This window comes from Columba livia, chromosome 1, assembly GCF_036013475.1.
Source record: "Columba livia isolate bColLiv1 breed racing homer chromosome 1, bColLiv1.pat.W.v2, whole genome shotgun sequence".
In the NCBI taxonomy this organism is placed as follows: domain Eukaryota; kingdom Metazoa; phylum Chordata; class Aves; order Columbiformes; family Columbidae; genus Columba; species Columba livia.
Window position 1 is genome coordinate 46,977,932 of NC_088602.1, and position 25,672 is coordinate 47,003,603.

Below are 25,672 nucleotides of genomic sequence, written 5' to 3' on the forward strand. Positions count from 1 at the left end.
AATACCTGCTTAAACGTTTACCTTTTTAAGCTGTCCAGGGAAAACCAAGGTAACCTCACTCTCGTTGTTTCAGACTAGGAAAATCCATTTGCAGAACTGTTAAAAAAATACAATTATTTAGCTAATCAAATCACAGTGGAGGAATACTTGGGAATGCGTTCAGAAGGATGTCCAAGTAAAGAGGGAATGCAAGTCAGCAGGATGCTTGGTTTGCAGATTCAAGCAAGGAAGGATGCTGCTCCAGGTGACAAGAGATTTCACTGAAGGCGGCACTAATAAGGATCTGAGCTAACTGAACTGAACTGAAAAGAGTTAGATCAGGTAGTAATAAAAAAAGGGAGAGCAGAGCTAGACAAGGAATACAAGGACAGAGCAAGCCAAGAAGCGATCAAATCAAGAAAATCATTTGATAATGAGAGAAATACATACAGAATCCATTTAACCACAGCTGGGACACCATTCTCTTATGCTGAATGGCACACAATCACAGATTAGTTTTGACTGAAACAAGCATTTGGGTTTGTTTTTTAAAGTGAGAGTAAAGCAAGCCATTCCGACGCAGGTGGTTTTCAGTCATTCAGTGTCATAAGATAACAGCAGGAGATAAAATACACACCAGTAAGAATTCCCCTCAACACCTTTCATTGATGGAAGTTTGGGGAGGAAGGTAGTAAAAAGAGTTTTAAAGGATTTCTTCCTCCTACAGGTAGCCCACAGTGCAAACAGTTATTAATAAATGAATCTTGCACGGATGAATTACCAGGCTGAATTCAATACAAGCAGGAAAACCTGCAATACGAAATTTAAAATTACACGATATGGCAATTTCAGATGATTCATAAGTAGTGATCATGGAAAGAACACACTAATTGTCATTAGCTTGTGTTGATTGACCGCAGTGACGAGGCACGTTTGAGCACCAGGCACAGGATGCCACGCGACCACCTGGAGGCAGCATCCGCAGCCTGTTCTTGTGCTGCACCTGTTCCGCAACACAGCACAAAGAAAACTTCCACCTCCCAGACTGTCAATCTGGCACCCTTCAGATGTACTAAATTATTAAAAAAGAGAAGTAGGAAGGCTTGTATTTAATTCAGTGAACTAGAAACAGCTCATTCAGAGCATTAAATAAAAAGGTTCTTAAAACATTTTATTTTGCCTGAACTTCACTGTGAAAGGAAATCCACTTCCCAAACACAATTTCTTATGGCAAGATTTAGAACTTACTGTAACAAGCATGGCAGTCAATTGTGAAATTTCAATATGAAACTAAGACTATACAAAAATTTTAAGTGCATATTTTTGCAACAAGATATGCATATGCACAGGGATGTAGGGAAAAACAAAAAGTAAAAACAAACCCCAAACAGGATCTAGGTACCCAAAACCCCTCAAATAACTGAAAAGCACAGAACAAAAATTCTACACCTGGAGCTCTTTTCTCTGCAATACTACTACTACTATTATTTCTACTTTCCTCCATTCCTTTTTTTTTTTGTTTGTTTGTTTTGTTTTGTTTTGTTTTTAAAGGGCAGGGACATGACTTACAGAAGTTCTCCCTCACCTCCTCCTCAAAAAATCCCAAAACCACAGACTAAAGAAAATACACTGACAACTGAAGTATTATGCCTTGCATCTTTCTGGTGAGAGAGGTCCTTTAGTGCAAAGGACCAGGCAGTTCCTCTTCCTAAGAGAAACTTCAGACCTCACATAGCAGAATGCCCTGTTAGAAAGATCCAATTAAAGTACTTCTGTGGAATAGGAAATCTACCAACACTTTATGTACATCCATTTTTAAATGATGAACATACACTATAGTTTGAACTTAGTATCTGCTACTTTTGAAATAGAGAAATGTAATGACAGAGAGACAGAAATTTAAAAAAATGCACTAGTGTGGGTAGTTAGAAGTTTTTAGAATAACATCTACCAAATATTCCATTTGACCTTACGTATTTTTTCTAAATTACTTTTCAGTACTGCATATAGTTTTGTGGGATCAAATTTTCTCCTACAGTTGCACAGCGCAGGAATACAGAATAAATTACTTGTTGTTGGAATATTATCCTGCTATTTACCATTTGACTTAAATCAGTTTAAAATTCAGAAGCCATCCAAAAGCTTTTATGTAAGAGAGTACAGCTGTGTGTTAATGTAAAGAAATATTGAGATGTTTTTATATTAAATACTATTTTAGTATAAGTGATAGTGATTAGAGCTCCTTTTGTGAATATGGGGGTGGGGTTTGCCATTTGGAACGGTCTTTTTTTCTTTTTTTTTTTTTTTTTTCTTTTTTTTTTTTTCTCTCTTTTTTTTTTTTTCCATTGCAAAGGACCATTGCCTTTGCCATTTGGTTATTGCTTTTTTTTTTTTTCCTTTTTTTTTCTTTTTTTTTTTTTTGAAGACCATTCCATTTCTTTATTTTTTAACATCTTAAAGTCATAAGGACTTATATGCAAAGCAGTCATACACTTTATCATTAAAACCCATAGGTAAAATACGTACACAAATCCAACAAAAGGCTAGTACATAGTAAAGCCTAAGCATACTACTATGCAATATTTTGAATACATAACTTTAGAGACTTCAGTTTAGTACTGTTATCTATTCATTTCAGAAAACATTCACAAAGATTTTAAATGCAAATTTTCATTCCGTATCTGGAATAGAACAAAAATTATCTATGTTATAACAACTTTTGGTCATTTGTGTTTGACCAATTCGGTAAATTACAAAGAACCCAAAGAATTCTGTAACTTTCTGTAGAACTATGTAATAAAAACATTGCATATGTTCCTAGTATGATGTCTTTAGCAATCATTTACTGAAATGTAACTCAAACATCAATCTCTCAAAATGTATAACCGACCAGCTGCTTTTTAGTCTATATCCGAATCCAACTTCATCACGAAACAAATACAAAGATGCAGAAGTACATTAGGTAATACTAATGCAACACAAGTGCAGTTCTAGCACTGTCACTGATCAGTTGGTTGAATCATCTTCTCCAAGAACGAGATTCATTATCTTCCTCCTCTTCATCATCATCCTGAAGCAACGAGTCATCCACCAAAGATTCCTCCTGAAACTTTAAGAACAAAACATGATACTCAGGTCAGAAAATGTTAAAGATCAAAAGGCAAAACACAGATCTCTGATCCTTGTGATTTAATAAAGAACGAATATATTTTTATTAGGTACACAGTAATGCTTTCAAAAAAAGCTGTGTGTATATGTATTATATACATATATTAACAAATGGCAAATGAAACCTCTTCTGTGAACTTCAAAATGACCAGGACATTTGCACCTCATAATAAAATAGCTGTTCTGATTCTTCAGCGTATCATTCATGCCCAAGCTGCAATGTTCCCATGAAACTTAAGATGCTATCCTGAAAATTAATGCCAGTTTTTCCACATTGAGAATAACTATGCCTGTTTTCATTCAAGAGTTTAATCTACCTGTGCCACAGCGCTGAAATGTTGAATCTGACACATTTTGATAGCTTAATCAAGCTTAAAACCAACATCAAGATTTAAAAGACTGGGACAGGGAGACAGCGATTTACAGAAATTCAGACAAAATCTAATTCTGTATTTTCAGTTGCTTTCAGTAACAACATACTAACTCAGTACACGTCACAAAACCCTGAAAATTTAAGGTCGACAGTTACAGGCTTCAGAGAGGCAAAGTTAAAAGAAGAAAAAAAAAAAAAAAAGATAAACAGTGATTTGTTTTAACTTTTGTCTACATATAAACATGGGGGTATAGATAAACTATCCCCGCCTCAGAACTTTGTTGATGATTCCACCTATCACAGCAATTTCTACACAAGTTAAATCAAAAGGACTACAGCACAAGGATGTCTTTCCCCAGCTAAGTCTTCCAGCCATTCAATAACAGCCATGGCTTATCCTTCTGGTCCCAGTAATTGTAGGGGGGCTGTCTTCCACAGAATTTCCAAATTCTACAGGAGGTGCGAAGATTGATTAGTGAAGTTAGGGTGCCTGCTGGCGAGATATGAGGCTCCAGGCTGAAAAAAGCCTAGAACTAAGCTTCCTCTCTTTTCAGTAGGCTGTTTTACAAGAGGGAAAAACTACCTTCATTACTTCTGCCTATGGAAAGTGCATTTTAAAAAGCAGCTCTGTCAACAACTGACCTTGGGTACTCTAAGCCAGACTAAAGCACAGAAGCTTTTCAAGGTCTCAGCCTCTTCCCCTGGTGTTTAGATGTCCAGCACGTTAAAACATGTCATTGCTGCCAAAAAGGAGGAGTCCTGGGCAGCACACAATGGAGAACTTCAAGGTGCGCAAGGCAAACTGGCAGTAGGGATGATGAAAAAGCCCAGAACAACTTCCATTTGGGGAACAACTATAGGGACTTGGATTCTCTGGCCTGAAGAGAAAGTAACTGAGGGGAAGTATGACAGTAGCCCATTTATATTAAGTGTCCCAGAGAAAGTGAAGAGGGAATGATGGTTGTTTTTTTTGATGCAAAAGCAGGAGAACATAAAAATTAAACATGCAGGTGGCAGGTCCAATATAGTTACTTCCCTGCTAGACACAGTTTAACAGTAACGTTCCATGTTGCAGGGCATTATAGATGCTATTCAGATTCCGAAGAAACCAGACAAATTCATAAAATAAACACCTATCAAGTGCTTTCAACTACAAAGTTCCCATACTTCTGACTCAACAGGTCCCTGAACTGTAACCTGCTGAAGTTTAAAAGTTTATCTCTACTTACACATCTTATACTCTTCCTAGACATCCGTTGTTGAGTCAGCAGAGCCAACTCTTTTATTAGGCACCCAGGTGTAGAACGTTAGGCATCTAGGGAGATTAGGTGCTTTCATAATTAAGTGGCTACTCACCAGAGATTTTCTATAGCATTCAAGTCCTAGTTTTTTCATAAATGTACTAGGAGCCTTGTTTCATTATTAAAAATGTCACTCTGCTGAATTGATCTATCTCCCTTTTTTCTCCCTCTCCTGTCCCAAACATCAAGGTGTTTAGTTTCACTCAATTCTTAAGTCAGCTATCCCTCTTTGGAACAGCATTCCTTAGCTGAACTAAAACGGCAGACATGTACAAATGAAGGCAACTTTTTTTATATTTAACATAGATACCATGAAATAAGTTAAATACGCACCATGATTAATTGTAGGCTTACAGAAACTCAAGACATTTTACACGTAAAGAGAATATATGAAATTCAGACCACTTACTGTAAGGAACTTATCCCATCCCCAATCTAATCCTCCGTAAGTACCATATTTGGAACAATAAAACTACGTAAAAATTATTTTATGCAACTGGTTGAACTTCAGCGCGTGAACACAAATTCTTGAACTCACCCAGGGATCATAACATTATACTTCAAATACTAACTTAATCATATGCTAGAAGCAATACAAAGCTCACAGAAGAGAATGACATTTAAATGCAAAATTTCTCAAGGTTTATTGAATAGAAATCTCTCATGTAAATAATTTTGTTGAAGTTTAGGCCTAATTCAGATGTAGAAAATTCAAATAAAATCCAATCTCATTACAGAAAGAAGATACGAGAGATACATATATTGGGCTTGTTTTGAAAATGGAAAAAGGTCAGAGGCAAGTACATCAATCATGTTACATTAAAAAAATATCTATAAACACTGGGCCAAGTAAGAATCCAGCAATACTATTAACAAAAATATAGGTAAACTAGTATTCTTGTACTACACGTTTGGTATTGCAAACATTTCAGCAAGCATACAAAAGCAATGAACAGCTAGAGTTTTTGATCCAAGATCAAATCCTATACATTTTCCACAAGAATAATTTGCTGAGGAATGACTGCAGAAACAGTCCAGAGACAAACAGTTAAAGATAAAATCAGATCTCAAGAAAAGGGTTAGAAAAATAAACGGTCACTAAAAACAAATGTCCACAACAAAGGTATACATTCCAGAAATGAAGTTATTCCTTAAAAAGAAAGTTACTTTCCCTTTTTACTTAAGTTCTGAAAATCTGGAAAGTTTTAGATGAGTCCATCAACTTATGCTCTGAAGATTATCTAGTGTAGCCTCTTGTTCACTCACAGCTCATTACTGACAGTGCTTGAGGTTTGCATATACAAGACAAATGATACTTAGAATGCAGAAATGCCTATATATGAATACATAGTGGTGGAGGTAGCCTACCTGTTTTTTATGCTGACATGATAAAAAGAAATTAGCATTTTTGGAGACAGAATGTGAACAGCCAAACTGGCTTTCTTCAGAAAACAAAACAAAACAAACACAGAAAGTGAATACTAGGAAGTGTAAAAAGAATAACCAATTTTGGTTATATCAAAACAACCTTGTGAAGCTGCTACTATGGTAGACCTGCCAAGGTACAGGAAAAATATACAGACAAAATGCTATCACTGAGTAAGTCAAGGTGTACTTCAGCTATTTTACGGCAATTATGCATACACAGTTAACTGATGGCATCCTCTTATCATCCTCCCTTGAGATATTTATAAGTATTGATAAGATCCCCTCTCAGCCTTCTCTTCTCCAGGCTGAACAGACCCAGCTCTCTCAGCCTCTCCTCATTAAGAAAGATGTTCCACACCTCTAACCATCTTTGTAGCCTGCCGCTGGATTCCCTTCAGTAATTCCTTATCCTTCTTAAACTAGGGGGCCCAGAACTGGACGCAGTACTCCAGATGTAGCCTCACTCCAGGATACGGTTGGTCTTCTTGGCCACAAGGGCACCTTGTTGACTCATGGTCAACTTACTGTCAACTAGAACTCCCAGGTTCTTCTGCACAAAGCTGCTTTCCAGCCTGCCAACCCCTAGCCTGTACTGGTGCCCAGGGTTATTCCCTCCCAGGTGCAGGACTCTACACTTGCCCCTGTTGAATTTAATCAGTTTCTTCTCTGCCCAGTCCTCCAGCCTGTCCAGGTCTCACCTTCTGGTGTGTCAGCCCTTCACCCCAGTTTGGTATCATCAACAAACTTGCTGAGGATGCACTCAGTCTCTTCATCCAGGTCACTGATGAACAGGATGAACAGGACTGGACCCTGTGGAAACCCACTAGACTCTGCACCGTTGATCACAACCCTCTGAGCTCTGCCATCCAGCCAGCTCTCAATCCGTATCACTGTGCACACGTCCAACCTGCACTTCCTGAGCTGAAGTAGATTATTGACTTTTTCCCCAAGTGACATCTATTTTTCCAGAATTCACAAACACTGGTATTTTGAGCGTAGTGAGTTAAATTAGATTCTGAATTTTGATTATCTAACAAATAAGTGCCTAGTGTAGGTTATATAAAAACTCATGTTTTGGAAAAAATCCTTAATCTCTCTCATGAACATTCAAACCCACCCCTTCCATTTTCTAGATATATCCTCTAGAGTTTTTTTGTGTGTAAGAAATGAAACATTTCTACAAGGAAAAGTAAAGTACCTGAACTTTCAACAGCTTAGGAAACAAGATGTATTTGTAGATAAATGCAGTTTCTTAATTCAAAACAGAAGTTAGATTCAAAAACAGAAGTATGAATCAACAGATCATTTGATTTTGAAAATGCTATAGTATTTCAACTTAAAAAATGAACGAAAAAAAAGAAAAAGCAAGCTTACTTCTTCTTCATCAGGTTCAGCTTCTTCTGTTTCAGCAGCTGACATACTAGCAACAGGTTTGTTCCATGCCAACTTTAACTCTTGTCCTTTAAAACGAGATCCATGAATTGCAGCCTAAAACAAGTTTAAACATTTTAGTTATATATTTGTCAGGGGAAAAATTAACTTGGGTAATACTTAAACGCCAGAAATAAAACAGCAGCCTGCTTTCTCAAAATAACATCCAAGTTGTAATATGTTCATGCTGAGTTATTGTTAATAGGTTAAAACAAAACTTCATTCACTGCGCATGGAATTCACACCTCCTTTCAGGAAAATTATCAAAATACATTTAGAGGAAAATAAGGTTTGAAAACCATAAGTCATTTGGTAATGCGGGTAACATACTGAACCAACACCTTCCTCGTTTTTTGCATTATCTGGATGGGTTCTTCACCTTTCAAAGATGGACACAAACCTGCTAATGCATACCTTACTGGAAGAAGACATCCCACAAATACAAATGATTTAACATATTAAAAAAAAAAAAAAATCACCCAAACAACTAGAAAAGCCCCTTTGTGATTACAACTTAATCTACTGGAAAATGCTCCACTTCCTGTAAAGCCGTGGTAATTGAAATGTAAAAATTTTTAACTTATGGGATATTCATGCCTAAGTACCAGCTGCATTAAGTGGCTGCTTTGGAAATAGTATGTTCAAATTAAAGTAACATGAATGAGCATAAATCAGCGTTAGCAACATTCCGAAATAACCGTCATGGTCACAAAAGATTTATAGTACAATCTGAAAGCACAGCATAATGTGAAATGTAGAAACAATTACATGTTCAATGACATCTGAACATGAATTGTGTGATATTAAAGTCCCCAGGTATAAATTTTAAATCTGTACATATAAATTTATGATAAATTTAAAAGATTCTATGCTTATTAAAATGCAGCTCAGGAGCTTTTTGTCCATGGTCCCATCACAATGTCACACAACTAGAATTTTTAAAAGTACTTATCCCTGACATTTAGGTGCAGAAACAACTTGTAATCTTTGGAAGAAATTACTACTACATAAAACCGCAACATTTTACAATAGGGAATCTTCCTCTTCCTTCCAGGCTAGAACATATATGGTCATAAAGCATAGGCCTATTTTCATTTAAGAAGGTAAAATATTAGCTGCATTTACTTCACAATTGGCCTCAACAGAGGTTCTTAGTGATTACCTTCTACAACTTTTCCAATTGCTAGCCTTAAAGTCTGCTTTAGTAGTAAACACAGAAATTTCAGTGGAAATATATTTCATATATAAGAAAAAAGAAATAAGAAAAATACAGATTTTAATATATTGGATCAAACACAGCTTTCATAAAATTTCAATTTAAAAAAAAAAAGTTGCAATTAGACTTGAAGTCATTTGACAATTAGAAGTTTCAATGATAACTAGAATGTAGCCATCTCACACATTGATCACGAATTCTGACCCAGCTAAAACATCCCCTCTTTCCAGAGTATATTCTGAACTTCACCTTGAATACAGGTTGAAAACTCTATGTATTTGAGAGTGATCAAGGAAAAACATACTGCTTTCCAAATGCAGTGAAATGCATCATAAAAAGTGAAGAAAAAAGAAGAAAGAAAAAAGAACAAAACCAAGCACATAATGTTGACTTCAACCTTTCCACCAAACACATCTCCCTTCTACCCCATCACATCTTTTTTCATTCTCTACACAACTTTCTTTTTCAGGTGCTTCCTATCTCTACACTTCTATGTTTGGTTCCAAAATGCTACCATTCCCTGCTTTTTGGGTACAGAAATTTAGCTAAGGCTGAAAAGATTCACCATGCCAATTTTTAGGCAAAACAAGTTATAACAGTAAAAACTGTATTTTGATGATAAACAAATACGTCAAGATCCTTGTTGTGAATCATACTGCACCTGGGAGAACTAAAGACTTCATTTGGACAGTCCATAAAAAACAATTCTTGTTCTAGGTGAACTGTTTTTATTTTCAGGGAAGCAGAAATTTATCTCAATACTTAGAATATTTCTTATATAAACAACATCAAAGAAAATGAAGTTGCAAAATGAAGTGCCCAAAGTCAGGAAGCATCAAAATTAAAATTCCAATCTTAGTTCAGTCAATTTCTGAGTACATGAATTATGACAGCTTGCATCTGCCAGCAGATATTTCTTATTCTCCACTGAACTTCTGTTCACTGCTGAACTGTGTTCCTTCAATACAGTTGTACAATACTGTTTTTCACTATCAGTTAGCATATACTATGTATCATTAATTACACTTCTTCTTTTTACACAATAGTTACAAATCTCCATACAGTTAATGCTCATCATTGCTACATCTAAGAGTCTCACAAACAACATTTCTGTGATTCCACAAAACACCTTTGGCATGTGCATCAAATTGTTTCTTAAAATACATAACCATAATGATACTGTAAATGCTTAAAACTATTGTCCCCATTGGCTTAATCTGCATTGTAAATGTCAGTATTTCTGTCACTTAGGTTACTGGTGTCTCAAGATAAAGCACACAAAGGAGTCTGGCCACGTATGAAAACTACATTCAAGTAAACTCCACAAGATGAACTTCATGCAAAAACAGAAACTTTGTGCAAAATATAAATATAAAATGAAATCTTTCCATACAACCATACCATAAATATGAATCCATTCTTTCAGGAGTCCCTATTATTTTCAGTTTACTCCTTCCCAACAGTGATGCAAGGATTTTAAAGAAAACAAAATCATCTGCAGAACAACTGTGTTTGTTATTTTGCACATGTCCACATGGTGCCTACACCATGAACTGAATAAGGCAGGAGTCCTGCTGAGCCAAATGTATAAAGTCCTAATGATCCACATGTAAGGATGCTGAATTACAACATACCTCAACTCCGGATTTTAGTCTTTGAAAGTTACTTCTATAATTCTATACTTCTCTAATTTCCTAAATTTCTAAGAAATATGCTAAGAAAAGGGGAAAAAAAAGGGGGAAAGAAAAAAAGCAAATCCCATCAAATCACATTTACACTATCACAGGTTTTCAGGCAAAGGTAAATCCAACTGATCTCAAACAAAATACAGGCTCACTCTGCAGGATACCAGTGTAATTTCAGGAAGACTGGGGGGGGTAACAAGTCTTCAGGTAGAATACAACCAGCAATTAAATAAAGATAAACCAAGACAACCACCTATCAATTCCCATGTGTTTCTCTTAATTTCTCTTTTATATCCTGTATTTGAACTTGCTATAAACATCCTCATTTCCCAAGGATTTCAGTAATATGCTGTTCTGACAGATTTCACCTAAACTTTTATGTCAGGCTTATTTTAAAACATTTTTAAATACTTAGCAGTATTAAATTTAATCAAATATAGAAGCATACTGTAGCTAGAAAGAAGTTCAACGGTGCAGACAGAGTATTTTCAACAAAGACTATACTCACAGCTTCAGCTTCTGCTCTTGTCTTAAAGGTAATCACTGCATGGAGAGAAGAGTCATCTATCTGGCAATCTTCAATTTCACCATATTGCTTTTAATAAATAAATAAAAAAAAAAGCTTAGTGAAATAGCTCTCCACCTCTAAAAATGCTGTCCTAAATCAAATGCCCTCAGGAGTAATATAAAATTAGAATAGTGTACCTTTCACAGCCTTAATGCCAATCAGAGTATTTGTCTTTGCAAGGAATAGTTACTTTGACTTACATTTCTAAAACACAAAAGTGCTGTAGTGTCTGGATTTCCTGACTGTAAACATACAGGTATGAAGTAAAATTACAACAGAAAAAGAGATTCTTCTGCTTCAATACTCCTCTCTTTAGCAGCAAAAAAGGGATCTTGGGATGATTCCATTAGTTTATTAAGAAACTTTCACAAAAAGATTTATTAGATGCAGGGATGGTAGAAAAAGTTTCAAAATTTGATTTAAGAATCTTAAGAACCTGAGCCATCTATTCCTGTAATGGTCTCCATGGTATTGCTAACTTTAATGCTGCCAGCCCTGTAAGCTGCAGTGCCCAACATATCTATACAGGCAGAACGTACTGCTGATGTGCAGAGAGTTGTGATACTGTATCACAGAAATACAGCTCAGTGCATTTCCATGCAATTTGGATCAAGTTTAAAACAGCAAAAGTACAACCTGTAAACTGAAACAATTAACATTTTTTTCTCAGTGTTATACTACTAACAATGTGAATGGAACTGCATTTGTAAACACTGCTAAATTGGGGGTTTTTGGTTAATATTTTTGTTTGGTAAATTTATTAATTCTCCCTGCAACAGAACCAAAGCCTAAGAAAACGCTAAGTTACGACCATAAACTGACACCACACAGCAAGCTTTTAACAGTGGCTGATTCTCCATCTTCATTTTTATATTCTTTGCAGTCAGTAAGAGAAGTACATATGAACTGAAAAACATGTAAGGTGACTCATAAAGCTGACTAAATCACAACAAAATGCTGTAGCTTAAAAATAAGATTTTTCTTATACTCATAATTGAAATTGGACTGAGAAATGTTCTGTGGTTGACCAAGTAGACTGTATTGCTTCATTTTAAAGTTCTTAGTTTTACACCACAAATTTGCGAAGTGACTGAGCAAATGTTTAGTCCATCATGCATCTCTATAGAAAGTACTTTTGTTCCTCTTAATACACACACACATATGCATATATATAGGTATGCAGAAATATTCAGTATGACATTAATCTCTATAGAAAGTATTTTGGTCCCCCCTTATGGGTACAATGGTTCCCTTTTTCTTTCCTCTTCATAGATATGATGCAGTGTATTTAAGGGGAACAAAATATATATATACATTTATATATGTGTATATATACATAGCTCCTGGAAACACACCTTAAAAAATTATTATAATAGTGGTAGGTTTTTTGTTTGTTCATTTGGGTTGTTTTGGTTGGTTGGGTTTTTTTTGTTTGTTTCGTTTGGTTTTTAAGTTTTAAAAAGGAGAGACAGGTCCTTGTTGGCCTTTGTTTTTTCTAAAACCTACCTGCATGGCTGCCAGACAGGAAATATTAAGTACATTAACTGGAGTAGAATTTATTATAGTAGAGGATAAGCGTTTCTATAAATTTACGCTGATTTCTTACTTCATTATATTTGCAAATAAAAATTTGCTAAAAAATGGCAGTTTATAATTTTTTAGACTAAAAACAGGGAAAAAAAAAGTATAAAAAGCTCTGACTTCTTAAGCTTACACAGACAAAGAGACAGAAACCTTTGGCTGTCCTGCCAAGATCTGCATACGGTTGCACAATTCTCATCTTGATTCTTAAATTCAGAAAGTCAGGCAAAGGCACTGAAAATCCTCAGTGAAATTTTCATTAAGCACTTGTTAAGATATTTCAATGAAGATAAACAGACTTTAGGCACTGAAAGTTTGGCCAGTGAATCAGTCTTTCTTCTCACCATCCTTTCAGTTATTTTATCTTTCTATATCTAATAATTTGTAACTATTTTACATATATGCTGAAAAAAGTCATTGCTTTATATTCCCAATTTCCTTTCTTTTAATAAAAAAACCCCACAAGTCTTGTAAATGCTCTGTGGTTACTTTTATAACTAGTTGAATCAATGGTGTAATTGGTTACACCTTTTTCTGATGTATCCTCTTTTTCCATGAACAGGTTCATTCCTAAATAATGTTTCCAGATGAATTATATCAAGAGAAAACAAGAAGACTGTCATCCAAAGAACAAAAAAATTGCCACATACCGCAAAATGAGGAAGAAGATCTTCTCTATCACTTTCTGTAAATGCAGAGATTTCTAATGCCCTAGGTCGATGATCCACAACTGCATGCACAGGAACTCCTCTGCCTCTACCCCGGCCTCGTATTCCTCTACCTCTGCTACGTGATGCACCCCGACCTCTTGCATGAACCCCTCTACCACGAACTGAAGAAAGAATCCCTCGTTTGGCAGCCTAAGATGTTTATACATAACATATTGACATATTAAAATTCACAATCTAGATATTTAGACAAAATTAACAAACACATATTTTGATGTTACCTATGAAAACATATTCCCAAACAAGCCTCAGAAAGAGCAGCTTACAGGTCTTAAAATAACAAAAGGTGAGCATGTTAATAACATTAAAAAGCTAACACTGTTACTTATTAAAAAATCAAAAATAGGATGGATATAGGGAAGAAGAACCAGGTATTAAAAGCAGATCGCAAAAGAGCTCTTATCTGCAAGGATAATTCCTCATAGGAGAAAGGAACGGCAGCACAACATTTGAAATTTCATTAACAAATTTTCTTGATGTGGTGACTAACTACTCAATTTGTCTCTTTATCCATCTCTTAATTTGTCTCTCAGTGTCCAGCCAAGACTTTCATTCTGACTAGAACTAACGCAGCATTAGCTTTTGGCCACAGAATTGTGAGGTATGAAACAGGGGCTCTACTACGCACCTCCAAGGACAAAATACTCACTAAAAATCTGGCTCTATGTACTCACTAATTTCCATTCCCATAATACCTGTATAGCCCTTGTAAAGAACTGGCATGAACTCTCCAAGAAAAGTCAAAAGGCCAATGACAGTATCTCTCACAGCGATTTAAAAAACAATTTGCAAAAGTTAATTTTAAGTTTCAAAAAGCACTTTGAAGGATTTAATTACAACATTTATCACAAGAAAAAAAAAAAAAACTTTTCAAATCCGAATAGATCTGATGTAACAATCAAACATTAAATGAAGTCACCAGAATGTTTTTGACATATCCAAAGTGTTTACAACTCAAGCACTGATGTGACTACTTAAGTGCATGCCAGTGATATGACCCATGAGAGCTGTTATGGCTTTATTAATGAAATTATTCAGATAATTTTATGATAGTATGTGGTTCACTTTTTTTTTTGTTTGTAAAAATAATATTGTAGGGGGTTTTGTTGTTGTTTTGTCAAAAAAAAAAAGTTAAACGAATAATCCGGAAAGTTAAAGATCATGCTGACTCAACAATCAAACTGTATACTGTTTGGGTTTTCTCACAGTAAAATCAAGGCTTGTTACATTGGGCTTGGCTTATTAACAAACCTATTTTCACAACTATCAGAGCTGTGTAACAACTTAGTTTTAAAGTAAGATTTTAATGCAACTTAGCCATACTTATGTGCACTGTGTTCATATGTAGTTATACATAAGACATGACCAAACTTCATTAAGACAAGAAGGATTTAAGCGACACAGCAGCCTGCTTAACAGTAAAAAGAGATAAGATTATCATGCAATTAAGTAGATATTACATAATCATATAAGCAAGATAGTGCAATATAACACAGAATAACACGCACAGCATTCAGAATTTCTCAAAATAAGACAGATATGAAGAATCTTGCACAGTCTTCTGAATTTTTTTAAAAGCAAGTACATTAAGAAAAACTGTGTTTCTATACATTGAACACTTCTTGAAACATTGTATTCGCTTTTGGGAAATCCTCCTCTGGAAATGAATGTTCCACTACTACTACTTTTGGCACTTCAGCCTTTTTGGTTAATCTCACTAAGAGTACACCTAAGAATAAAAGATCAAACAGTGTGTTCTAACTCTTCTGTATCAAACATAACACCACCTACAGGCAACAATTTAAAAACATGCCACAGTCTCAAGGCATTACTACTACCACAAATGTATAAAATATAACATCATCTTAAGAGTTACAGAATTTAAACAAATTAACAATCAAAATTAGAGACAATACTATTTCTCTACCTCAGTGGAATTTAGAAATTGACTTTTTAAAATATTGCTAAATTCCTCCATGTATATGCAACTTAATATTGCACTCTGAAACAAAATAGTTTATGATACAATACACAAGATAATAAACATATATGAAAACATTTGATTAAAAGTTAATTGCTACAAAAGAGGAGACAAACATACTTCCAGCTGTAGCTCTGTATATTTTCGTCTTAATTCTGTAACTTCCTCCCCAGCTTGCATCTTCTTGTATAAATCCAGTTCAGTATCTAGTAACTCTTTCTGCATCTAAGAAATTGTTATGGTAAATTATTAGTTGCACAGTTCACATTCTCTACTGAGGAAACAATTTTCCGATAAAACCCAAGAATCTATTGCTACGCTCCTACCAGGAAGCTATTTCGGAAATACACAGAGACTTAAAGATTCCCTCCAGGGAAGGCAGAAATCTGCTGCAGCACCACTACCTCAAAAACCGATCCCTGGAAACTCTAAGGAAAAGGAATTTGAAAACCATAAGCTGTAGTGGAATTTTAAATTTAATCAAGTTGTGGCTTATTAATTCAGATCACAGTTGCAACTTTGCAGGCATACTGCTTTACTACACTAGGTTTCCACCTTCATAAACAAACCAAACACAAGCTTAGGAGATTCTTGGCAAGATGACACTTCCATGTGTAGTAGAATGTTTCTGAGCTTGGTGATGTCAAACCTTTTAGACTAACACACAGCCAAAGCCAATGGGATTTTTCCTAAACTACAGATACACAAAATAGAAAATGCAAAATTATACGGTAGTGATGATGAGATAAAAAAGGATTCTATGAACAAATGCAGTACAATTATGAACAAATACAAAAATCTCTAATCAATAATGAGAAAAAGCATCTAAGTCTATCACAATTTCATAACGGAAAAAGCACAAGTGGTAGTTCTGTTCAGACCACGGTAGAAAAAACACCGTAACAAGACCTCTGCTAACAAAAGGTTGGTCTCTGATGCGCCCGGGGATGCCTTCCAGCACATAGTTAAAAAAACTCTTAGAAACTACTAGAAAATTCAAAATATATATGAAACTGAAAGGTGACTGAACCCAAATTTAGACATGCTTATTGCAATCAGTGAGGTGCAGGTGCTGGTACAGGTGCAGGAAAGGGCTTTATGTGAACATGAAAATTTTCTGTTCCAAATTGGATTTTTTTTTTTAATGTTTCAGTGACATCACAAATGAAGGATAAAATTATAGATGATTGTGAAACAATTTTATATTTACACCTGTTGATTCAAAATCACAGCATGTAATGTGTTCAAAGGCTGGTTGTCAAGTGATGAAGGTTTTGCAGTTGTGATAGTTGGAAACTAAGTATCACCACTGAATGATAAAGAAGGGTTTTTTTTTTGTTAGTTTGTTTTCCTGGAAGCTTTAAAAGAAAAAAAAGAAAGCTGGATTATTCAACTGGCAACTTCAATCTGACCTCCTTTCAGCCATATTTTCTGATTATCTACAGCAACCACAAAACAAAATCCATTATCTCCAGTAAAATGTTTTTCAAAGCTTTCAAAATTGGAAACATTGTTTCTCTCAAATCCCACTGTGTTGCAACACATCAATGATATGGCAAAACAACCACTTCTGAAGTCTAATAATGACTAGCAGTTAGAACTCACAAAGCAGCCAGTGACACTGGTGTCGTAAAGAAAATCTCTAAACTTTTGAGGTTTATTTCTAGCATTCTTAATGAAGACTTCTCTTTTACAGAGCTGTGCCAGGTCTCAAGAAGAAAATACCTCCCCTCCTTCAAGATACACCAAGAGGCAGCAAAGGCTTCTACACTCAGGGAGGAAGCGTATTTTGTAATCTGTATGAACTAGAACAAGACAAAAATAGGTAAAGATAATGGCACAGTCACATGGGCTTCATCTTCAAGTCTGCAGGGTCTTCTGAGCTGCCCAGGCTTTCAAAGCTAAGAAAATGTAGGAGAACCTAGAGCAAAGTCTTTCAGAAAATTGTCAAAATTGTAAACTTTAACTGAAGGATCTGTTAATTTCTCACTTTCACAAAGGTCAGATGGGACTGATTGTTTTCTCTTTTTCGAATACTAACAAAACAGTGCTCACACATAACGCACCATCTCCCTGAGAGGAAAGCTATCAATAAAATCAATGTTTGTACATTTGGAATATTTTGTCCATTATTAAATGGGTTTGCGAAAAATATTTCTTCACTTTTCATATTACAAAGGAAATGGAAAACAGGTCATTTAACTTCATTATAACTGTAATTCCAATTAGCATATTGTCTCACTCTGCTAAGTAAAAAAAACAATCATACAAGGAAGGGGTGAACCAGGTTGCCAAGCAAAGGGTGATCTGGGCAGAAGAGATCTCAAGATCAACAAAACTGGGTTGAAGGGGAACCAACCTCAAGCATACACATACCAATCCACATAAATGAGGGAGGACCTACAGAACAGTATCACAGGGGAAAATTTCCTTTATTTTCTGGGAAATCAGTGCCTCTCTGAAGATCCTGTACACTAATGCACACAACATGTGAAAAAAAGGAGAGGAATTAGATGTCTGTGTGCAGTTACAGGGCTACAATCTCACTGAGACTACAGAAACACCACAGGAAAACTCACAAAACTGGAACGCTGCAGTGGACAGATATGGTCTCTCACAGAACGACAAGCCAGGATGGCAAGGAGCAGGAGCTGTCCTTTACGTGACAGTGCAGTAGGAATGCATGGAGCTCTGCCTGGGGATGGATTATGAGCAAGTCGAAAGTTTATGAGTGAGAATCAAAATGGCAGAGCAACATGGGTAATGCTACAGTGGGTGTGTACTGCACACTGCCTGCCCAGGTAAAACAAGTAGCTGAGGCCTTCTTCAGACAACCGGAAGAAGTCTCCCGTCTGAAGACCCTGGGCCTGGATATCTGCTGGAAAGGCAAGATGGTTTTCAAGAATCACATCCTCCAAGTTCCAGAGCATGCAGGAAATAAAGCAGAAGTGGCAGGAGGCCTGCGTGGATGAACAAGCAGCTTCTAACAGAACTTAAGTCTGAACACAACGTGTACAAAAGATGGAAGCAGGTTCAGATCACAGAAGGAATACAGAGAAACTGTCTGAGCATGCAGGCAGTGGTTTGGAAAGACAAAGCCCACCTAGAATTTAATCTGGGAAGGGAAGTGAGGAACAAGAAGAAAGGCTTCTGCAGGTCCATCAGCAGCAAGAGGAATACTAAAATGTGAAAACTGCTGAATGTGGAAAAAGGGGACCTGGCAACAAGGGACACAGAAACAGCTGAGGCACTCAATACCTCCTGTTCCTTAGTCTTTACTGAAGACTTGCCTTTGGCAACTCCTGATCCTGAGATCAGTGGAAAAGCCTGGAGCAAGCAAGCCTTACCTCTGTCAGAAGAAAACCAAGTTAGGAAACATTGAAACAAATTGGACATACACAGAATACCTGGAACCCAACAGCATGCAACCATAAGTACTGACAGAGTTTGTTGATGTAATTGGAAAGGCAATCTCAATTATCTTTGAAAGGTCATGGCTTTTGGGGGAGGTTCCTTGGGACTGAAAAAAAAGCACATGTCACTCTGATCTTCAAGAAGGGCAAGGAAATCTGGGGAACTACCTTCTGGTCAGCCTCACCACAATCCCTGGGAGGATGAAGGAGCAAATGATCTTGGAAAACATTTCCCAGCATTCTAAGAACAAGAAAGTGATTTAGGAAAGGAGAAATCATGCTTGACCTTAACAGCCATTTACAATGAGGTGACTGGCTTGGTGGACAAGAACAGAAGTGGAAGTTGTTTACTTTGACTTCAGTAAGGCTTTCAACACTGCCACACACAACATCCTCACAGCCAAAGGGGTGAAGTACTGACTAGACAGAAAGTAAGACAGACTGAAAACTGGCTGAGCTGCTAGGTTCAAAGGTTCTGATCAGTGACAGAAGCACAGCTGAAGACCAGTCACTAGTGGTGTACCCCAGCAGTCAATACTGTTTAATATCTTCATTAGTGACCTGGATGGTAACACAGAGTGGGCCTTCTGTAAGTTTGTGGATAATACAAAATTAGGAGAAGTGGCTGCTACACCAGTTGGTTGTATTTCCATTCAGAAAGATCTTGACATGCTGGAGAAACAGGGCAGGAGGAACCTCCTGCATTTCAATAAAGGTAAATGCCAAGTCTTACATCTGGGGAAGAATAACTGCAGCCAACAGTAAAGGTTGGGGGCTGCCCAAAAGAAGAGGACCTAGGGTGTCCTGGTAGCAGAGCAGAAGCTGAACATAAGCCAGGAAGGTGTCCTTGTGACAAAGAAGGCTGACAGCCTCCTGGGCTGCATTAGGAAGCACACCACCAGCAGGCTGAGGGAGGTGAATCTCTACTCTGCAGTGGTGAGGCCACATACAGAGTGCCGTGTCCAGTTCCAGCCTTCCCAGCACAAGAGAAACACAGTGGAGAGAGTCCAGCGAAAGGTCACAAAGATCATTAAGGCAGTGAAGCACCCTCTATATGGCTGAGTTGGGATGGTTCAACTCCAGGATGAGAAGGTGGTGGGGGAACAGGACCTCATCCATGTGTTTAAATTCCCAGTGTGCATTAGTGAAGAAGACATCCAGACTCTCTGTAGCAGTGCCTGGTGATGGAACAGGACAATCCCCAGAAATCCATTCTAACCTCAGCCCTTTTGAGCAACTTTGTGTTATCAGACTATTTTCTTGTCCACTCTAAGAACGTACTGGACCACTCTCAGGATAAAATAACTGTCACTGGTTAAAATGCTGCATTTACTATTTTCTAGTCAAGAATTTACCGAGTTTTCATGATGCAACTTGCTTCTTAATTTCTATGGTTCTGGATTCTTTCCATTGCATGTGGTAAAACCCACAACCAATCATTATTCTTTGATTGAAACTATTATAAACTATTTTCCTGTTCAAATTTATGAAGCACAGTATACCACCAGCAGAGGAGTATTTCACAAAAACATGAGGTTTTCTCCAGTGCAGCTTGGAGAACATCGACAATTTCTAGGACTTTCATTGTTTAAATTCACTCTACAGGTAGGTAACTTTGTCCAGACCACTCAGAAACATTTTCTTATCAAACAACATCCACTCTCTTCCAAAAACATAAAAATCTTCTCTCATCTCCAAAAAAAGAGAGGAATTTGATCTTCTTATAGCCATGTCTGAATCTTTTTTTTCCTATTACCATTAGTTCCCCCTCTAAGACACAGCAGAGTATTCCACAGAAACTAAATTTGTTTTAAGGAGCATAAAGTGACTTCCAGAAATTATAATTTATGTCCATTTTAAGGACAAAAATACACTGCTTCAACTTTTTCCTGACTGATGAACAATGTAAGAAGTTACAGAGAGTACACACAGCTCATTTCAGTATTTCTTTTTGATATTTCTTTTCAAAACTGTACATCACTGTAATCTACACTGCACTTACTTTAAATGCCTATATTTCTGTGTAAAATAAAGCAGTAGAAACGCTGTTTCAAACTGAAAACTAATGATTCAGTAAATACGGGTTGTAATGTTACAACAGCTTTTTAAAAAAAACATCCTCAACATCAGAAGACTAAGCATTCCGAAGATTTAATATCTGAATGAAAACAGCATGACAAGTGCAAGACTTTTTGTCTTCTACTGGAAAATACACTGGACAAACATCTACTCTTTTATTAGTATGCGCTTCCTGATTTTACCAAGCAAGAAAAGCTTCTAATGTATTTAAAGGAACACATTTAATTTCTTGAACGGCTATTTCTCAAAGTCTCGCTTAATTCTTAATTTCCTTGTAACCTGCTTAGGAATACGTACTTCTAGAAAAAGCAAAATATTGCATTTTAAAAATGTAATGTAATTGTGTATTTGAGCAGTTAGGAAACTGTTTTTAGCCAAATACTAACCAGAACGACAGCAAAGGAGGAGAACTCCTATCACAGGTAGAACCCAAACATGGGTGGACAGATTAAAGGAAAACTGAGCAGTATAGTCTTCAATCTAAAAGGCTTAATTAAAATATTGAAATATTTCAGTGACATAAAAACCCCAGAGAATTACGTACCAGCGTTTGACTAGTTTCATGTAGCAGTTTCTTTTGTGTATTAAACCTGACCAGACAATATCTGTGTTGCATAATGATAATCTATTTGCAGAAGAAATGCTATTTTCATTATTTCTATTAAAAACTTAAGAAAACGATAGACTAAACACAAAAGATCTGATAAGGCAACAGAAATAATCACAAGATTTTGGGGCTTTTTTGATTTGATGTAATACCTGTGTAATGGTGGATAAACCTTTTAGAAGACAGCATGGTTTTAAAATTAATTATGCTCCTTTAAAAAGAGGACAAAACCAATCTCACTTCAAAAACGAAAAGAACTTTAAAATTAAACCAGTATGGTTCTAAAAACTGCTGATGTAGCTGCATATTTTTTTCTGCTGACAAAAGCAGGTAAATTCATTTTATTAAAAAGCTGACCAAAACTTGAGTACCTGAGTCTTAGTTTTCATGCTTTTTAAAGGAGCCCCTCCTCCCGGTGATACACCTTTTAATTCATCCTTTAACTTGGTAATGCTATTAGTCAAAATTTCCAGCGTTTTCATGATTTCCGCTTTGTCTTCTGACTTCATGGCTTTATTCTTCTCCAGCTTTGAAATCAGCATCTATCCAATTAAAGAAAAAATAGAATATATCTTTTTACTTCACAAGTACTATTAAAGATCTGTATTCCAGTGCTCATTACAACTAATGGAAAAACAGAATATTGTATTCCTTTTACTGTGCTCTTCAAAGTCAACATATAGGGCTTTTAACAGCTTATATTAAATTAAAATCTTTGAATCTCTAATTCATATGCTACTGAGCATTTGCTATCTCCATTTCATTTGGACAAATACGCTCCACATACTTAAATTATTTCAAAATTTTTATTCAACTCAAACGACATTTTGGCCTTTTTCTCCTCCTAAGCCTAAGTACAGTCAAGCACACCTTTCTACATGAATCTCTTCCACTCTTGTCAAGTAGAACTCTTAGGCTTCTACTTCTCCCAAAACACATTTGCATGTGGAACCCAAATTCGGCAATTTTAACTAAAATTGCTCAAGCTTGTAGTTTAAGTGAACTAACAAGACAAGTTGGATTAAAAGTCTAAACTTAAACCAATGTGATGATACCATTCTAAGCAAATGCTTATTTTATAGGTCAGTTTTGTAGCTCATGCTTACAAATTCTGAAATATTTTACAGAACTGACTTGAGATTTTTACAACCAAATGACAAACTTACTTTAATGCTAACATTTTACCTTTTGTGTTTCAATGTGCTTCTCTAAGATTTCCTGCTTCTTTTTTCTCACATCTTGTTGAAGTCGTAATGCTTCCTAGAAGCATAAAAAATTACAGAAAGTTTCTAGATTTTGAAAAAAAAAAAAAAAACGCCAGAACAAAAATATACATGACAACTATACAGTAGTAACGTACAATAACAAGGAAAAAATTTGTAACAGAAACTCAAGGTACTAATAGGCAATATTTCAAATTATATTTTGGAAAACAATGTATCAACAAATCAGTGAAGGATCTAATGACCTTTCTTAGTTAGATCTGTGCTGGAAATAATTCATTATTACTTACGTACAAAGCAACCCTTTTCACAACTCCACTGAAGGCTGAAAGGCAATATAATACACTACGACAAGTGGTACAACACACAAGAGTCATATGTGCAAGGACAGTATCTTGAAAGCAACTGTAAATTAAGTCCATCAATTAAAACACATCCACCAGTACAGTTATAAGCAAAAAAAAACAACAAAAAAAAATTTCTATTTTGAATAATTAAAATATTACCCAAAGAAAAACATCCCTCCTGCATCTGACTACTATAACCTGGAAGTGACATGTACTACTACTCAAGCTGCTAAACACAGAACCTTGACATTGCAACAGGCAAATCAAAATGAATTGAAACTGATAAATATGTGACACATTGCACTCAAAAGGAGAAGCAGGAGGAGATGCCACAGCTGCTGTGCTCAGCTCCCACTAATGCTCCTTGAGAGAAAGCAATTGCTTCTTGCTCTCAGACATGGAATGCTTAAGTCTTAGATAGCAAGATACTTGTAGAAAACAACTGAGAGCTTTGATACCAACATATTTAATGGGATAAAAGAGGAGAGGAAGAAGGTGATTTTGCACCTCTAGATCACCAATCAACTGGGATCACACTGCACATGGATTACCTTATAGAAAGAGTGTAAAGGCAAAACAGATGTAAAAAAGAAAGAGTAATAATGTTTCTGTATGTCTTCCCAAATACTGACAACTTCTGCTGCATGAAATGTTAGTTTTGCAATACAGTGTGCAATCATTTTTCTGAAGGGAAAGGGAAAAAGAGACAAGTGGAAGAATGCTAAGAAAAACTAAGGAGACAGGAGGAAAGAAGGGAGTGAGTCCCAAAAATCATGTTTTTCCACAAGTACTAGTATATTGTAATAGAAAACTCTGAAGAGAGGAAAGAGCACAAGAGTATGTGAAAGAAGAGCCAGTCTTCTCTCAAAAAACCCCTACAGCTGTTATGATGAGTCAATAATTTCATTACGAGCTTTTTGCCATTTCACAGGCACTTAGCATCTTAACTTGAAAGGTAAAGGCTCTAATTCTGAAAAACATGTTTTAGGGGACACATGAAATGAAATCCCAAAATTAGAAGTGATTTCTTTAAAGTCTGTATCAATCCCACAACTGACATGCAGCTACAAACTCCTAATTCAAATTATGTTAGGCACTAGTTACTGAAGTTTATCAATGGGCTAAAATTTTTGTTTAGTGGTTATACTGATTTCAATATTTATGTTTGAATCTAACTTAGTAGTGAACTCTTAATTTGTGGTTTGAAACCGGTAAGATAAACATTATCTTATATTTAGTTTTTCTAAAGGATAAGAATAAACCTGAAACAAGGAGCTTTACCAGGTTCTTTGAAAATTCTAAGCAAGCAGAACTATATTTTGGAAACAACAAAATGCAGGGTCATACAGTTCTGAGTTCTCTCAAGTGAAGAAACAATTTTGGTCACAAGTACAAAACACAGTGAGAATAAAGGCCAGTTTAATGAAAATAAAGGTCAGTTCCAGAGAGGCTTAAGAGAGAAGAAGAGTGACTACATTACACTTTCTTCTCATTCACAACAGACAATTTGTGCCTCAACATGGAGATCCTGCTTTCAGGTAAAAGTGTTTCACATTTTGAACTTCCAGAGAGTTTTAAACCTGCTTACACTGCCTGAACATACACTGCAAAAATAAAAAAACAATGCTGAATTTTCTGTCTTTGAAAGGAATTTAAATCTTGTAACTAGTTTCATCTGTGCTCTTGAGATGAATATACCTACTGCACTATCTCTAGTGGTCACAAGTTCCCAATCTAGGTCCATTTCATAAAGAAGTATATTTAATTTACCTGTTTTTTCTTCTGTGCTTCATTAGAGTCTAGCACGGAAGTGGAAACAACAGGCAAAGATTTCTGTGCTGCCTTCAAAGCAGCAGGGTTGTACACAGTTTTTGTCAAGCCAGTAGAAGTGGATAAAACCTATAGGAGGAAATTGTTTTATTTTTTTTTTGCCAGTGAATTTCAATTAAAAAAAAAAAAAGTGAGTGCTTAAAAATATATAAGCATCTTTTCTTTTGTATGTTTTGATAATATGGAATATAAAAAAAATGGTGTAACCATTATATGTGGAGTTGCTGAAGTTAAACAGTTTTTAAAGAGGCAGCTTCATACCAGATATATAAGAATTCTAAACATAAGATTATAAATCCTTTCCACTGAGATTTCATATGTACTTCCAGGTTTCAAATATATAAAATGTTACGTATTTGAGCATAATTAAGGAAACAGAAAACTGAGATTTTACCAATAATAACTGAAGATTCTTTTTTTGTTTTGAAGTTTAAAATACGTTTTTAATGGCTGCATGAATTTTCCAAGCAAAAAATGAACATAATTTTAGAGACCAAGGTCCAAAGTAGATACGATAGATCTTTTTTACAGGTAGTTTATGCAAAGCAGAGCTTGCACAATCAACAAGAAGTAACTCAAATACGGGGAAGTCTTCAACATCGTACAGCAAAGGAAGAGACTCCTATGCCTCTCTGCTCTCTTTCCTACATTTGGAATGAGGTATGAAAATTTCTCCATGATTTACTGAGAACACAGTTGTCTGCTATACACCCTCTCTAAAGTATACTATGTAC

At 35.9% G+C, this 25,672-nt stretch overlaps 1 protein-coding gene across 8 annotated transcripts in view; it reads right to left on the reverse strand.

Annotated features, from left to right (window-relative positions):
* Positions 1–2,235: 2,235 nt before the first annotated feature.
* RBM26 (RNA binding motif protein 26) overlaps positions 2,236–25,672 on the reverse strand; it is a 58,902-nt gene continuing 35,465 nt past the window's right edge. For 4 of the 8 annotated variants that reach the window (XM_065056536.1, XM_065056525.1, XM_065056534.1 and 1 more), the window contains exons 15-22: positions 24,879–25,007; positions 22,724–22,798; positions 21,910–22,080; positions 15,560–15,664; positions 13,381–13,590; positions 11,090–11,176; positions 7,624–7,737; positions 2,236–3,088 (exon numbers count right to left, since the gene is read on the reverse strand). In XM_065056536.1, coding sequence (XP_064912608.1) covers positions 2,999–3,088; positions 7,624–7,737; positions 11,090–11,176; positions 13,381–13,590; positions 15,560–15,664; positions 21,910–22,080; positions 22,724–22,798; positions 24,879–25,007 — 981 coding nt within the window. In that variant the 3' untranslated portion in view covers positions 2,236–2,998. The remainder of the gene's footprint in view (positions 3,089–7,623; positions 7,738–11,089; positions 11,177–13,380; positions 13,591–15,559; positions 15,665–21,909; positions 22,081–22,723; positions 22,799–24,878; positions 25,008–25,672) is intronic. The other 4 variants (XM_065056561.1, XM_065056547.1, XM_065056553.1 and 1 more) reach the window with 1 other exon arrangement.